The sequence below is a fragment of the Lagopus leucura genome, unplaced genomic scaffold (assembly GCF_019238085.1).
Source record: "Lagopus leucura isolate 7727_CA_CO unplaced genomic scaffold, USGS_WTPT01 Super-Scaffold_100014, whole genome shotgun sequence".
Taxonomy (NCBI): Eukaryota; Metazoa; Chordata; class Aves; order Galliformes; family Phasianidae; genus Lagopus; species Lagopus leucura.
This window is the reverse complement of record NW_024962268.1, coordinates 6,451,929-6,467,804: the sequence shown is the minus strand read 5'-3', so window position 1 is coordinate 6,467,804 and position 15,876 is coordinate 6,451,929. Positions and strand designations below refer to the sequence as shown.

At 38.9% G+C, this 15,876-nt stretch overlaps 2 protein-coding genes across 4 annotated transcripts in view; one reads left to right on the top strand and one right to left on the bottom strand.

The window, feature by feature from the left end:
* CENPK (centromere protein K) overlaps positions 1–521 on the bottom strand; it is a 23,276-nt gene extending 22,755 nt beyond the window's left edge. Inside the window, exon 1 of one of the 3 annotated variants that reach the window (XM_042875283.1) lies at positions 488–521. The gene's annotated coding sequence lies outside the window, so the exon portion shown is untranslated. Of the gene's footprint in view, positions 1–52; positions 217–291; positions 436–487 lie in introns of those variants that run through there. The other 2 variants (XM_042875286.1, XM_042875284.1) reach the window with 2 other exon arrangements.
* PPWD1 (peptidylprolyl isomerase domain and WD repeat containing 1) lies at positions 136–15,876 on the top strand (the record flags this gene model as incomplete). Its single annotated transcript, XM_042875516.1, is given in 11 exon segments — positions 136–784; positions 2,484–2,586; positions 3,442–3,542; positions 4,678–4,798; positions 8,275–8,722; positions 9,259–9,449; positions 9,929–10,118; positions 11,413–11,594; positions 13,630–13,711; positions 14,292–14,474; positions 15,506–15,876. Coding segments are annotated over 11 exon segments (2,394 nt in total), but the record flags the coding sequence as incomplete, so codon positions are not given.

The following is a 15,876-nucleotide window of genomic DNA, read 5'->3' as shown; positions in this document are numbered from 1 at the left end:
TATTTCTTTTAAGATGTCTGTTGCTGTAGCTGGCAGTTTTCTCTTTTCTCACACGATAAGATGAGGTTTCCATTTGTCCCTACAGTTCGCAGCCGGTTGCTGCTTTTGTTAGCGCGCCACTAACGTTCCTCCCTCCATCGCTGTAGATGCACGCAATTAGCTAAAAGCACACGCGCGAACGAGAGTGCCACGCTTATCTTCGTCATTCAAAAGCAAAGATTTCTTTCATCTCACAGACATATTACATTCTCCGAAGGTCAGGAAGAAAGCGGCCCTCCCCCCCGAGGGCACCTCGCGCCGCGGGCCCGCGCTCAGCCCTGCCAGGCGGTCGCAGGGTCCGGCCCGTCCGTCTTCAGTGCCCCCCCGGGATGAACGGCCGCACCTCCGGCGGCTGAATCTGGTCAGGGCTGAGACCGGGGCCGACGCAGCCCCAAGGAGCCGCAGTCCCCAAGAACGCCACCAACACCGCCGCCCGCCCGCCCGTTACCGCGGCGCCGCCGCCCGCCGCCCGTCGCCGCCGCCTCAGCGCAGCCGCCTCAGCGCAGCCCGCCCGCTCCTGCGCGCGCTCCGCGCTCATTGGCTGCGCCCGGCGTGGGGGTGGGGAGGAGAACAGCGACGGGAGGGAGCGTCGCGGGAAAGTGACGTAGCAGCATGGCGTCGTCCGAGCCGGAGCGCAAGAGGAGGGCGAGCGGCGCCACGGAGAACGAGGAAGAAGACGAGGAAGATGGGGAGCGCTGGGTCGGGCCGCTCCCGGGGGAGGCGGCCCAGGCGAAGAAGCGGAGAGGTAACGACCGCTGCCTGGGTTGGGGCCGTGGGATGGTGACGTGCGGGTCGGGGGCCGTGCGTCTGCTGCGCAGTCGGGCCCCAGGCGCTGCTTATCCGAGCCGGGGTTGTTGAAACCTTCAAAAGAGGAATTAACTCTTCTGCGTCGTTGCTCTGGGTTGGAGGGTCGTCACAGAGAGGCTTCGACTGGAAGGGACTTCATAGCCCACCCAGTTTCCCCCGCCTCTGCCATGGGCAGGGCTGCCCCCCACCGGTGCAGGCTGCCCAGCGCCCCGTCCAGCCTGGGCCTGACTGCCTGCAGGGACGGAGCACCACAGCTTTTGTGCCCAGCTCTGCCAGCGCCCTCTGAATAAAGTATTTCCCCCTAAAGTCTACCTTAGACCTATCCTCATTCAGTTTAAAACCTTTCTCTCTTATCCTGTCATCACATTCCTCAATTAAGAGTCCCTTTCCATTTTTTCTGTAGGCCCCATTACAGTACTGGAAGACCACAATAAGGTCTCTCCAGGGCCTTCTCTTCTCCAGTCTGAACAAGCCCAGTTCCCTCAGCCTTTCTTCACAGAATTGGTGCTCCAGCCCTCTGATCTGTTCATGGCCCTCCTCTGGACTCATCTTAACAGCTCCATTTGTATTGGGGGCCCCCCTGACCCACAGTACTGCAGGTGATGTGGCACATGAGGGCAAAGCGAAGGAGGACAGTCACCTCCTTGTTCCTGTCACCGTACCTCTCTATTGATGCAGCTCAGGGCATTCTTGGCCTTCTGGGTTGCAAGCCTATGCTGGCTCATGTCCAGCTTTTCGTCAGCCAGCATCTGCAAGTCCTTCTCCTCAGGGCTACTCCCATTCATCCAGCCCATGGTTGTGATTGCAATTGACCAGACCCAAGAGATACAGTTTGCTCTTGGACTTGTTGAACCTCCTTAGGTTCACGTAGGTCCACTTTTCAATCTTTTCAAGGGTTGGTTGGCATCCCTTCCCTGCAGGGTTCAACTGTGCTGCTCACCTTGGTGTCACTGACAAACTTGCTGAGGGTACACTCAGTCCTACTGCCCATGTCACCAGCAAAGGTGCTAGAGAGCACTAGTCCCAACAGCAACTCCTGTAGGAATGCCACTCATCACTAGTCTCCACTTGGACATTGAGCCAGTGACACTCTTCGAGTGTGACCATCCAGTGAATTCCTTATCAACCAAGTAATCCATCCATTAGATCCATGTCAGTCCATTTTAGATATAAGGATGCTGTGTGAGGCAGTGTCAGATGCTTTGTACAAGACACGGTTGAGCTCTAGTTGCTCTCCCCTTTATTCAAAAATGCTGTAACCCATGTGCCAGAAACCACTAAATTTGTCAGGCAGTTTTGTCCTTAATGAAGCTGTGCTGGCTGTTCTCAGTCACCTCTCTCTTTTCTCTGTGCCCTTGCACAGTCTCCAGGAAGATTTGCCAACTTAATAACAAGTGTGATTGCACAGATATTAAGAGTATGGAATGGTTTCAGTATACTGTCAATCAATAAGTCTGAGTCAAAATGGAAAGCCACAGTGGAAAACCCTTTTATTCTGTTTGCAGAAATCCCTGCTATACTCTACAAAAACAGCAGTAAGCTATTCAAAGTTAATAATGGCAAAAAATAGCTTTATGGAGTTTTTAATGAACATTTTATGAAAACAGTGTTTCTGATTTTCCTTTTATTTTCTTCAGTCCTTGAATTTGAACATGTCTATCTTGAAAATCTACCATGTGCTTCGATGTATGAACGTAGTTACATGCACAGAGATGTCATTACACATGTGGCATGTACTAAGTAAGTCTGGGTTTTATTATTTTTCTCTACTGTTTATTGTCATCAGATATGTATTCTTGTTCATACTAGGAAATTTTCACTGCAAAAGCCTAATTGAGATCTGTTACATCTAGAGGTGTCTGGTCTGGTATTGTCATGTCCCTGAGCTGACGGAGTTTAAGGACTGTTTGGACACTTAGACATAGGGTTTGATTTGTGGGTGGTGCTGTGTGGAGCCAGAAGTTGGTATTGATGATCCTTATGGGTCCCTGGGATATTCTGTGATTCTGTTTTTGTGTGTAAAGGAGAGTGCTTTCTGAAAAGCACAATAGAAGTTATTATTTAAGCAGACAAAAAGGGATTCTCAAAATTCTTACTGCAGTGTTCAGTATTACAGTAATAAAAAATACTGGTTGCAATCAAATGAAAGCTGCAACCGAATGAATTTAGCAGAACTGCGCAGATTGAGAAGAGAGCTTTCTTCTCTTCTATATGACTGTTTCTATTTGTCTATCTAAGTACATGTATATATATACGTAGAGGGATTTAGTTAGTTAGTCAGTAGCAAACAATATCTGCTGTGAAACCAGAGCTAAAGTAGTAAAACTTACATGGTCAAGAGGGTATTATCAAGTATTATTTATTTCTTAACTTTAGACTGTTGACCTTTCATAGGTTAATCCAGAGTGCATTAAAATGTTTGTTTGCTATCTCAAAATTAATAGTATTCATTTAGACAGACTGTTAACGGTAGTTTATCTAAGTACTATTCTCAAAACAACACAAATTATAGCATCTTAATGTCACTTGTTATCCAGAAGTGTTGTGAAAGTACTTAGTATGTGTATTTATGTATTTCTTCTTTTGTAATTCTAGGACAGATTTTATCATCACAGCAAGTCATGATGGGCATGTAAAATTCTGGAAAAAAATAGAAGAAGGGATTGAGTTTGTTAAACACTTCCGTAGCCACTTAGGTGAGAAGAAGTTGTGGGTGTTTTTGTTTTATTTTGTTTTCATTCGTTTGAAGAGAGGGTACAATCTCAGAGGAGAGAGGTTCTAGCATCCATTTATTACAGTGAGGGATTAAATTATATCATGCGTAATTCTACTTGTCCTTTCACAATCTGCTTGAAGACTGCAGGAGGAATAGTGTGGGAACAGAATATGCAGTATGAATCCTGTGCACATCACTTACTGCCTTGTACCCTGCCTTTAAGGAGAATGTCTAGGAGAGATACAACATATCTACTAAAAAAAAAAAAAAAAAGGGAGAAAAAACAAGAGCAGTATGCACAGAATCCAGGGATGTTCAAAAAGATACTACTTGAGGCCATGTTATCTTCCTCCCTCATCATCTATACTATGCAAGGCATTCAGGTACTCATTGCTGTTAGAAATCATTATCTGCTTAATGGAAAAGAAACAACTTGATATGCAGCCTCACAATAAGAAAATTAAATAATAGTAAATTTTGTAAAACTATAATGTTATAGTGAGTTTTTGATTTTAAGCATCAACTTCTCATTATATACGGAAACAAAATGTGAGAACAAAGGCTACCAAGCAAAAACAAGGAAAACAAGTATTCTGAAGTCTCAAATGCAGTCATTTTGATCCCTAACAAACGTTAAAAGCAGGGTTGCAATAGTTAGCATTCTGTTGCTGTTTCTCTCTTGAGAATGCAAGTCTATGAGTGCTTTTATTTTTTTCGACTGTGCCATAGTCTTGTTCTCCCTCTTTTTTTCAGTTAGAGCTTTAAATTAAAGTAATTATAAAGTCATAAATTTCACTTATGTAGATAGTAAGTACTCCATCCTCTCTGACCAGATGGTGAACAGTTACAGGATACAAAGTGTTTAAAAAAAGATATCACAAAAGAACAGAAACAAAACAAAACAAAACAAAACAAAAAAAGCAAAGGAAAAGGACCCTCACATCTCCACGTAGTTTTTAATTTGAAAACAGGATGGAGAAATAGCTGAGACAGCTTTGTATGTCCATATGTGTTTAGGTTTTGGTGCTTTTTTTTTCTGTGCGTTTTTCTTGTGGAGTAGTGAAATGACAGATACACGTTTCCTTGTCTTGATACTATGTTAACTTATTTGATAGGTGTTATTGAGAGTATTGCTGTTAGTTCAGAAGGGGCATTATTCTGTTCAGTTGGAGATGACAAAGCGATGAAAGTGTTTGATGTAGTCAACTTTGATATGATCAACATGCTGAAACTTGGGTAAGTTGCTCAGTTCTTGAAAATGCTTATTTGGGATTTTGATTAGGGGTTATTTTGTGTAACAGGTAAGTAAATAATTTGTTTGACTTGATTATTTTCCGATCAGGTTAAGATGATTACGTTGCATTAAGCAAAATACTTGGCTGACTATAGAAAGTTTATGACTGTATGCATCCTTCATAAGAGTGCAGTATGACTGCATACTTTTTTATTATCAAATGTTAGGCAGAAGGATATGTTGTTTCTTAAGTAATTCAGCTAGGCATCTTTTTTTTTTCTTATTCTATTTTCCCCAGTTGCTTGGCACTGAATATTAGAAATTATAACCAATTAATAGTTTCCGTAATAAAGAAACTTGGTCCGTATATATTATTTGCCATCATTTATTGTTTCAAGGCAAGCAATTTTCTTCTAATACTAAACAGAGCATGTTTTCCTTAATCCTGCTTTTGTTACACAGTAGATAGGTAAAGAACTTGGAAGAGATAGGGCTGGAGATTATTGGAATTATATCAGCAACAGAGGAAAACAAAGCCTGTGTTTTAATTTCAGATTGTGGTCAGAAAGTAGAAGGATCAACGAATGCTCTACCAAGAATGGTACTGATGTTTCTACAAGCCTTGGGATATTAGATACTATTTATTCCATGTGGCCTAGTATTTACTAGATAATTTTGAAACTGAGTTAAAGTATAAACTCAAACATGTTCATTACTGACGTTGTTCTTCTAATTGAAATTAACACCAAGACTTCCACTGTTTTGAACGCTGTTCAAACTGATATCTAGATACTTTTTAGAACAGCCCGTATAAATGCTTATGTTAGCTGCTTTATGGATATAGTGTTAGTAATATCCTCCCAGTAGTGACTAAGTCCATAGGAATTGATTACCTGTTGGCTGTCTGCTGTGGAAAAAATCCAGTTAGTTTTAGCCTTCTATTTTTCTGGTGTTTTATGCTTAGCAGCCCTGTATTGTCACTGCAACATCAGTAAAACTACATAGTGAAATAAAATGAACTTAATATTAAAAAAAAACCTTTAACTCAGTAGCGGTAGAAGGTTTTTTTTTTCTCTGTGAGAATTCAGGGGAAACTAAGGTAGAATTTAAATCCATTTTGCATCAGGGATATTGTGAATAATACTGTTAGTGTCTGCCTATGGTATGTCTCATGACATACTTTTAAATAGTTTTTCTCAGCATCAGTAGTCAAACTCCCCTTCCCTTTATATTTTTCCAGGCATAATTGTGTTAGACCTAAAGTGGTCTCTTTAATGAAGAAGAGGAACATATACAGCTGTAGTAGAAACAGTGTTGTGAACACCCTTTTTAATTTAATGTCCACTTCATTATCTTCGGTGCCAGTGCTTATTGGGTAGCTTACTGACCTGAGAAATTATTAATGGCTGTTCACTCAAGTTTGCAATGGTTAATTTAGAATTGATGAGTGTGATCGTTTCAGCTTGCATTAGCTTGTTTGTCTGCTTTGGTGGAGACATGCCAGTATGCTGTATGGTTGATTAGCTTTTTCTGAAGCTCTTAAGATCCTTTCACTTTTAACTAATGTGTACAGTGTAGCTGCCTACAGGTTCTAATGCTGTGTGCTTCCTTTAATCAAGGTGAGAAAAACTTTTATTTCTGCAGAAAGTGTGGATAACGTGACACAGCTATAGGCCATCATATTCATAATTCCTCAAAGACTTTTAGTTTTTATTATTCTTTTTAATCTAAAAGATTAGTGTCTGGCATCTGTCAGGCCTTTAGTATCTCTTAGTTTGATAAGATACTATGAGTTTCCTATGGAGACTGTCATTTCTTTATTACCCAACATTTAGTTCTAGCGTTCCAGTTCTCAGTATCTTAGCTTACAGATTTCTTTAAATAACAGGTGTGATTTAAATTACTGACCGCATCTCTGGTTTGTTTTATTTGTAGAGTATCATAGAATCATAGAATCACAAGGTTGGAAATGACCTAAAAGATCATCTAGTCCAACTGTCTCCTCATCACCATTGCCACCACTAGTACTAAATCATGTCTCACAGCTCCTCACCCAGATGTCTCTTGAACACTGCCAGGGATGGCGACTCCACCACCTCCCTGGGCAGCCATTCCAGTTCCTGACCACTCTCTGAGAGAAAAACTTTTTCCTCATGTCCAACCTAAACCTCCTCTGGTGCAACTTGCGGCCATTTCCCCAGGTTCTGTTCATTGCCTTAGAGAAGAGACCAAATCCCTCTTCACCACAACCTCCCTTCAGGAAGTTGTAGAGTGCAGTGAGGTCTCCCCTGAGCCTCCTCTTCTCCAGACTGAACAATCCCAGCTCCCTCAGCCGCTCCTCATAAGACTTGTGCTCCAGACCCCTCACCAGTTTCGTTGCACTTCTCTGGACACACTCCAGGACCTCAACGTCTTCCCTGTAGTGAGGAGCCCAACTGTATATTCAGTTTTAGCAGATGTATTCCTTCTTTAATACGTGGGGTGCTCTGAAAGTAATGTATCCTATTTATTGCCATGGAAACTACTCTTGTAGTACAATAACACTATTTGATAGAGCAAATTCTCAGCTACTAAACACTTTTTCAACACGGTCACCCTTATTAAATATGCATTTTCTCCAGCAATGAGCAAGAGCCAGCACGCTGTGCTCATAAAAATCTTCATGGTTATTGGGAACATGGCTTGTCTTTCACATCACTGTCATCACTCCTGAAACGTACCCTGCCTCACTGTGCTCATATCCACTGTTTGGTCTCCATCATCATTCAGCAAGCACTGGCATTCAACGAATGCCAATAGTTGTCATTTTTTTCTGCTAGAGGAAATCAGTGACACACCTTTGTTTCATACGCACTTCCACATCAGATGTCATTTTGTCAAGCTGCCCCTCTGCTGCCATCTGATGCACAAAATGTAACAGAATATTGGTGGGAAGATTCAACCTCTGATGCCAACATAATAAAACAGGAGGCATTACTTTCACGGCAGCCCTCATATAGTCAGAACAGTTACGTATAAATGTACTGTGATTGTCATAATTTTATTTATATTTGGATAATTAACTTTTGTTTTCTGAAAACCTTGTTATATTTTCAGTAAGTATATGCCAAAGGTGCGGTTATCTTCATTTGCACTGAAGCATTAATCACTTAGAGCTGAAAGAAAAGTGCTACTGAATCACAGAAATTAATAGTCTTTAATGCTGTTCAGTGCTATTTAGTTGTTTTTCCATCATTTTTCTTCTTTCATATCCACCTTCCGCTTTCTTGAACAGCCTCTTTAAGAAGCAATACGGAAGTAACAGAAATTGGCTGAACCATCTTGACTTGTTTGGAAAAAGCTTGGTTTTTAACAAGACGGATATTACCAAGACTAGTAAATGAAGCTGAAGATTTGCTTGATGTTTGATTTCAAATTAGCTTGATTCTTAGCAGTAAAACCAGTCCTTTTTTTTTTTTTCCTTTCTTTCTTCTTGCAGCTATTCCCCTGGTCAGTGTGAATGGGTATATTGTCCTGGAGATGCCATATCTTCTGTTGCAACATCTGAGAAGACCACAGGAAAAATATTTATTTATGATGGACGAGGAAATAATCAACCACTCCATGTTTTTGATAAACTCCATACATCTTCTCTTACTCAGATACGGTTGAATCCTGTCTACAAAGTAGTTGTGTCCTCTGACAAATCTGGAATGATTGAGTATTGGACTGGTACTCCTCATGAATATAAATTTCCCAAGAATGTGAACTGGGAATATAAAACAGATACTGATCTGTATGAATTTGCTAAATGCAAGGCTTACCCATCCAGTATAAGTTTTTCACCTGATGGCAAAAAAATGGCCACTCTTGGGTCCGACAGAAAAGTCAGAATTTTCCGATTTTTGACGGGGAAGCTCATGAGGGTCTTTGATGAATCTCTGAGTGTGAGTTTGGTCTTGGTTCTCTTTGAGTCTTTATTTCTTTGACTTTGATCAACACATGCATCTACATGATTACCTAAGTCTGAGCTTTATTGCTATGGTCTTCTTTCATAAAAGGTATTCTCTGTTCTCTTCCGTGGCTGCTGTGTTGCTTTGTCCCAAAATTAATTCTTACTAGTGTATGTTAGCTATTGAGTGAAACTGAGTTGTTAGTTTTCATCTGTTTTCATACTGTTAGATTTCTTTTTATTAGGAAGCAATGAGAAAAAATATTTAAGTAATAAACATAGTAATGAAAAAAATTGTGATATTTTAAAAACTTTGTTAAGACAGCTGCGTACTTGTTTTTCTTTGCTTCAGCAGAGTACAACATGGCCATTAGGTCGAGTAGGATTACTTGTGTTTAATTCTTCAGATAAGTTTGACTTGGTTTGAATTCTTGCCTGGATTCTGTATTTTGTAGGATTTTGTGGATTGGTGTTTATCTGGATCAGGGCATAAGTGTAACAGTGATTATTTATTTGTTTATTTTCCTGTAGATGTTTACTGAGCTTCAGCAGATGAGACAGCAACTACCAGACATGGAGTTTGGCCGGCGCATGGCAGTTGAGCGTGAGTTGGAGAAAGTGGATGCAGTAAGATTAATTAATATAATCTTTGATGAAACTGGACACTTCGTTCTCTATGGAACAATGTTGGGCATTAAAGTCATAAATGTAGAAACTAACAGGTGAGTGTTAGTGAGATGTGTGCAGATAAATTTCTCTAGAATTCCATGCTTAATCACTCACATTTAAAATTTGACATGACTGGTTACCACCAATCTTTGTTATTTGAGAGCCTTCAGTCAGACTGTTGATTTAAAATATTCCCTTGCTTATTAATGGATTGCTGCAATTCAAAGCTTACAAAATAAGATAATCTGTCAAGCTTTTTACTACATATTCATAGTAAAAATGAGTAATGAATTAACTTCTAATTAACAGTGTGATAAAGTAAACATGGATTATGCAGTTTGTTTTCTATAGCGTAGGGAGGCTGATTAGCAGTTGATTAGCAGTGATTAGCAAGTTTGAGTAGAGAAGCATTATAAATACAATTATTAAAAATTGTTTTGGGAAGGCTTTGGAATTTTGCTTTGAGTCTCTTGCAGTCAGAAAGGAGACATGAAACAACAGTCTTTACATTTCTTTATGTCTTGTACTTCAGGTGCATTCGTATCTTGGGAAAACAAGAGAACATTAGGGTGATGCAGCTAGCTTTATTCCAAGGAGTTGCAAAGAAGCATCGTGCTGCAATAACCATAGAAATGAAGGCATCTGAAAATCCTGTTCTCCAGAACATCCAGGCAGATCCAACAGTAATCTGCACAGCTTTTAAGAAAAACAGGTTTTACATGGTATGTGTGATGTCCTTTTCAGTAACACTATTCCTCTATTAAACTTTTTTGTTATTTTTAAATTTTATACTTGTGCCTTTCCAGTGCCTTTTGTCTTGAACGTTTGAAAATGCAGCATTTCTAGCAGCGTCTTTTTAAGTTGCAAATGCATTCTAGAATTTTGTTTGAACTGTCTAAAACTTGATTAGAAACAGTGTGGTAGTCTAATTTCGTTTTCAGAATTGCTCAAGCAGTTAAAGAAACTTTGATGTTTTTAGCTATGTGAATTAGAGTTAGTCTAGTTTAAGAAATTTAAATAAGAACACCGAAAACATAACAAGATATTTTGCCTACAAAGAAGCAATTAACTGAATGTATAAAACACACGAAAATTCTGAGTAGCGTCAGGCGGATTACAGGTAACAGAGACAGGAGTCATCTTCTTCACAGATGTAGATTTTAGAGGAGATGTGATTTATCAGCCTAGCAGTTCCGGAGGATTTAGTAGTTGATCTGGGATGTGATCACAGCAGGGGTAACAGGTCAGTGTGTTGCTGCTTGTGCTTGAATTTGATCATGTTTTCAGTTGCAGCAAAGTAGTGTGGTTCCTGAACCTTCATGTGGTTAGTATATAGTGTGTAATAGAATATACTATGAACAATTTGACAAGAAAGGAAGAAAAGTCATGTTCAGTGTGGAAATACTGCTCATTCTGGTTAGTGCATGGCCATATGCCAAGTGAATGCATGCGGAAAACTAGTCATTGTCATTTGATACACAGTTGTACTTCTTCTGTGGCTTCTTGTGAATGCTAACATTTACTGTATTTCTTGCCTCTTCAAGAAGTGCTTTAAAAATTTCATTTCTGAAATGTTTTTCCTGCTTTGAGTTGAATTTGCTGTTTCTGCTGTTTTTTATTAATACAGTAATCAGAATTTAGTTTCACTTTTTGGTGAAACCACAGGTTTTGTAATGAAGTCTGCCAATTTCAATACACCAGTGCTTTCATTCCTTCCTAAAAGAAAGGTGCTGAACTACCATTATGGGCTTTATGTTAAAATGAGGAAGTAATTTAGAAGTTAACAAATCATTGAAAGTTTATTGGACTTGCATATATTTGTACGGAAATTTGTGACTAGAGAGAAACACTGATAGTGCACAGCACTGAAATGCCATCTGTGAATCCTTTGCATTTCAAATCTAGTTGAGTGTCTAAGAGGTTAAACCATCACATTGATGTCTTGGGAACAGACTTATGTGTAAGATAAGGAAAAACAAAATACAAACTGTTACCTTCTTTACTTTTATTCTTCAGTTTACTAAACGTGAACCAGAAGATACTAAGAGTGCAGATTCAGACAGAGATGTCTTCAATGAGAAACCTTCTAAAGAAGAGGTCATGGCAGCCACACAGGCAGAAGGTCCCAAAAGAGTTTCAGACAGTGCCATTATCCACACAAGCATGGGAGATATACATGTTAAGCTTTTTCCTGTTGAGTATGTATTTGGTGGTTTTTCTGTTACTCTGTTTCTCCTTCCTTGCCCTTTTTTTCTGGCAGTACCCAAACCTTACCTTTCATGCTAGGAATGGTTCTTATCCTCATTGTTTTCTATTGTCCTTGTTTTTGGATGGTTTCTTAGTACATCAAGCTACCAGAATGTGACTCTTGATGAACAGAGGAGGGGAAAAATAGGTCAGAGCAACAGCAGTGGGTGTCAAGTTTGTCAGGGTCTGATTTTGTTTTTTCTTTCCTTTTTTTTAACTGCTGGCTGAGGAAGCTTATTCCTTTCTTAAGTATTTTTCTCTCTCTAAACCTCAGATGTGGCTAGGTCGTAATGGTGTCCTGTGCAAGCTACATATTGTTGTAATTCCATCTTGAAAGAGTAGAATGATGGTGGCAGCAGCAGATGTCATCATGGGTCTGTGTAAGCCAGAGAAATAGTGCTGTTTGCAACTTCCAATATGTGACAAATGTATCACATGTTACGGTACTGCAGATCTTTCAAGAGCAACATAAAATTTATACTAACATCAGTGCAACATAAATCCAAAACTAGGCATACAATTAACAGAGTTTCATGCATGATTACTTGGTATTTGTGTCAGTGTGTCTGCTTCATGATACTAATACATGCAAAGGTTTTGTTATGAAACAAGAAGTTTATCTCTCATGTCAAGTTTGCTATAAACTCACAGAAATCCATTTCTTCAAACCAAATTCACGTTTTGTCACAAGCACAGATAAGGTAACAAAACTCAGTTTTACCTTGTAGAGAAGCTAGTCTTAAATTTCTATATTAAATGATGTCTTCTTGCATGAAGCTGTACTTTCTGTGATTGTTACCTGTAGCACACAGGCTGCAGAAATAGTACAGTTTTTTACACAGTAAAAGTGGTAGGTCAAGTTATGTTATTTCCATTTTTTTTTTAAATTCTCATGCCAGTAGATTTGCATGCATAATACATGCATAATATCATTAAGTTCACTGCAATACTTTACTTGCATTTTTTTAAAGTAAAATTCTTTCAGCCTTGGTTATTGTTACGTTTGTCCTTTTCTAATATTTTCTTCTGACTGAACTTTGAAACTAAAATCTTTTTAAGATAAAATTGATTAAAAAAATAAAGTATAACACTGAGGATGTGGCTTTGATTGCCCTTTGGCCAAGTTCTTGTGGTCTGTATTTGTGAATGACTACTTTTGTACTGTGTAGCAGGAACTGGGACTGTGTTTTGTCTGCTTTTTTGTTATTTTATTAGTGCTGTTGCACAAGATGCTTTAGAATATCATTTATATCCAAGTGAATGTTTCTATGAACATTATGTGGTATGCTGGGAAAAATGTGTATGACTGTTCAGATCTGCACGTGTAGGTCTACTCTGGTGACTAATCCATTTCATAAAACTAGAGGAAGATTTACACAAACAACTGTAACTCTGGTAGCATCTACTGGAAGAATGGGAGAAAAAAAAACACTTTAAAGAGATGAGTAAGAACAGTATAAGTCTTTTTTGTTTTGTTTTTGTTAAATGAAAAGTAATATTCCACCTGTGCAGCCTCGCTCTGAACAATGTGTGCCAGCAGTTTTACAAAAGGAGAACAAGCTCTGTACTGACTGCAGAATCGCTCCACAATATTAGAACAGTGCCGTTTCAGATTCTACTTCTAATGCACAGCACTGTCTCCATATGGAGCTTACATTCCTGAATCATCTTTATATATCTATAGTATATAGATAGAAATCTGGAGAAGGAACACGTGGTCTTGACTTTGAGAAAACACATTTGGTTCCTAACCCCACTGCTGACTTCACATCTAATTGTGCAACTTCGTACTCCTAGCAAATTTTGTTTCCAGCTCTTGGTTTGAGGAAGTGGGAGGTTGGTTTAATCTTATTTCATGAAAGCCCTGTTGCAGTATGCTAAAACATTGCTCAGCACAACAGGATCTGAGTCTCACCTGAAATCTTTATGGCCTTGCCAGAAAACACAGGCTACCCTGAATATTTGTTTTGTATTACATGATTTCAGGTGTCCCAAAACTGTGGAAAACTTCTGTGTACACAGCAGAAATGGCTACTACAATGGACACATATTTCACCGTATTATCAAGGTAACCTGTAAAATTTATTTGTTTTGTTGGTTTATCTAATGTAATTTCATGGCCAGCCTTTACGTTTTCATTTGCTTTTGCATGAAGGATTTCTGGAAAAGTTTCACAATGCCCTGAAAGGTCTGAAAAATACTGAGATACTAAAGACCTTTACATAAAATTTCTTAATAGCTGTCCTGCAACTGAAAAGGTAGAAAAAACATCTGAAAATTAAGATAAATATCAGTTCAGCAATCTTGCAAGAATTATGATTTTATTTCATGTCAGAATGGTATCTCCTCTTAAGATTCTTACTTTAACTGCGTGAGAAACAAGTGAATACAGCCTAAATCTCTGCAGAAGGTACAGTTTGGTTCTATCCTTCACTAGCAGGAACAGTGAAGTAGTCTTGTTTGTGTAGGTTTTTTTTCCCAATTCAAGGAATTAATTATTGCCTTCATTCCTTACCCACCACATTTAACGTTCAGTTTTGTTGGAAGATATGATGCAAGCTTGAAAAAAAGAAAACAGGAACCTAGCGTAAAACATTTTTGCTTATTTATTCCACATGATGATGTAATAACATCTAACTTCTGTGCAGGGTTTCATGATTCAGACTGGTGACCCCACAGGTACAGGAATGGGAGGTGAAAGTATCTGGGGAGGAGAATTTGAAGATGAATTTCATTCAACTTTACGACACGACAGACCATACACACTGAGCATGGCTAATGCAGGACCAAATACTAATGGATCCCAGTTTTTTATAACAGTAGTGCCAACCGTAAGTAGTATCAAAAGTTCAACTCAAGGCATGAGATGCTAACTGCATAGTAAAAACGCAGTAACTACTCTGGTGGGAAAAGGAACACAACACTGTTCAAGCAACCTTTAATTGTTACTTTGCAGCTAACTGCTGCACGCAAAGATGTACTGTGTGTAGATTTCATCAAAACAATTATCTAAGAAATAGGAAAGTGCTGTGATCATGATCATTTGAATTTAAAGTGGAGCAAGAACCTAATCTAATTCTTAGTAAAACAAGATGGTTTTCCAATTTTGCATTACTAGAATATTTTGGAATAATGTGCTGCTTAAACTCAACACAAATCTAGCTATTGTTAGCACCATTCTAAGTTTTTTGGATTAGTATCAGTGTAACTGCTTAAACTTGCTGATTCCTATACAGAAAAGCCAGTATACAAATGAGAAAACTTCCCTGCTAATATTTTGATCTGTATACAACTTCACAGCAATACATAAATGAATTGGGCAGTGAATCTAATGTGCAAAGAATACATTAAGACAGTACTTAGAGAAATTTTGTTCCTCAAAGTCATGTGTCTTCTTAAGAAGTATCCATCTACCAGAATTTTCAAGCTCATTAAATCACATCATTGCCTGTGTTCCAATTGGGCATATATTGCTAATTGGGCATATTGTATGACTCTGAATTAGGTAGTATTCTAGACTAGCATTTAAATTCAATTGTGAAACTACCATGAAATAAATGTGCATTTCAATGAAATGAATTTAAACTTTAAACTATGAAATGTTGCTGCATTACTAGAACTTGATGTCTGTAGCACTTCGGGAATGTTTTTAAAAGATAAGTCAGTATGCATAGCTGCACTGATAACAGTCACTTAGTTTCAACAGCTGTTTTACAGTTACTTACACAACAAGCGTAAGATCAGTAGTCTTTAATATATATTCATGTTCACTTACGCTAAGCCACTCTCATTTGGTATCTAATCTACATGCTGCTTTCTATTTTAATCTGCTTTTTCTTTCTTCTGCTGTATCCTCAAACAGCCTTGGCTAGACAACAAACACAGCGTGTTTGGACGGGTGACCAAAGGAATGGAAGTTGTTCAGAGAATCTCTAATGTTAAAGTCAATCCCAAAACTGACAAGCCCTATGAGGATATCAGCATCATTAATATCACAGTGAAGTAAGTCAGGTGTCGAAGGTTCCAGCTTAAACAGAAGAAAGTCGTCGTCGTGGGACCCGGGAAAGAACCCAGAAGGAATAAACGCTTTTTTGATAATTCTTGGATGTAGGAAGTGCCATGACAAAGCAAACATCAGTTCTGCTGTTTTTCATGTACCTAAAGTGCCCTAAGCCTGTATTTCTCAGTAAATTTGTCTTTTTAAAGTAAAAACATTGCCATCTTTCTTACAAA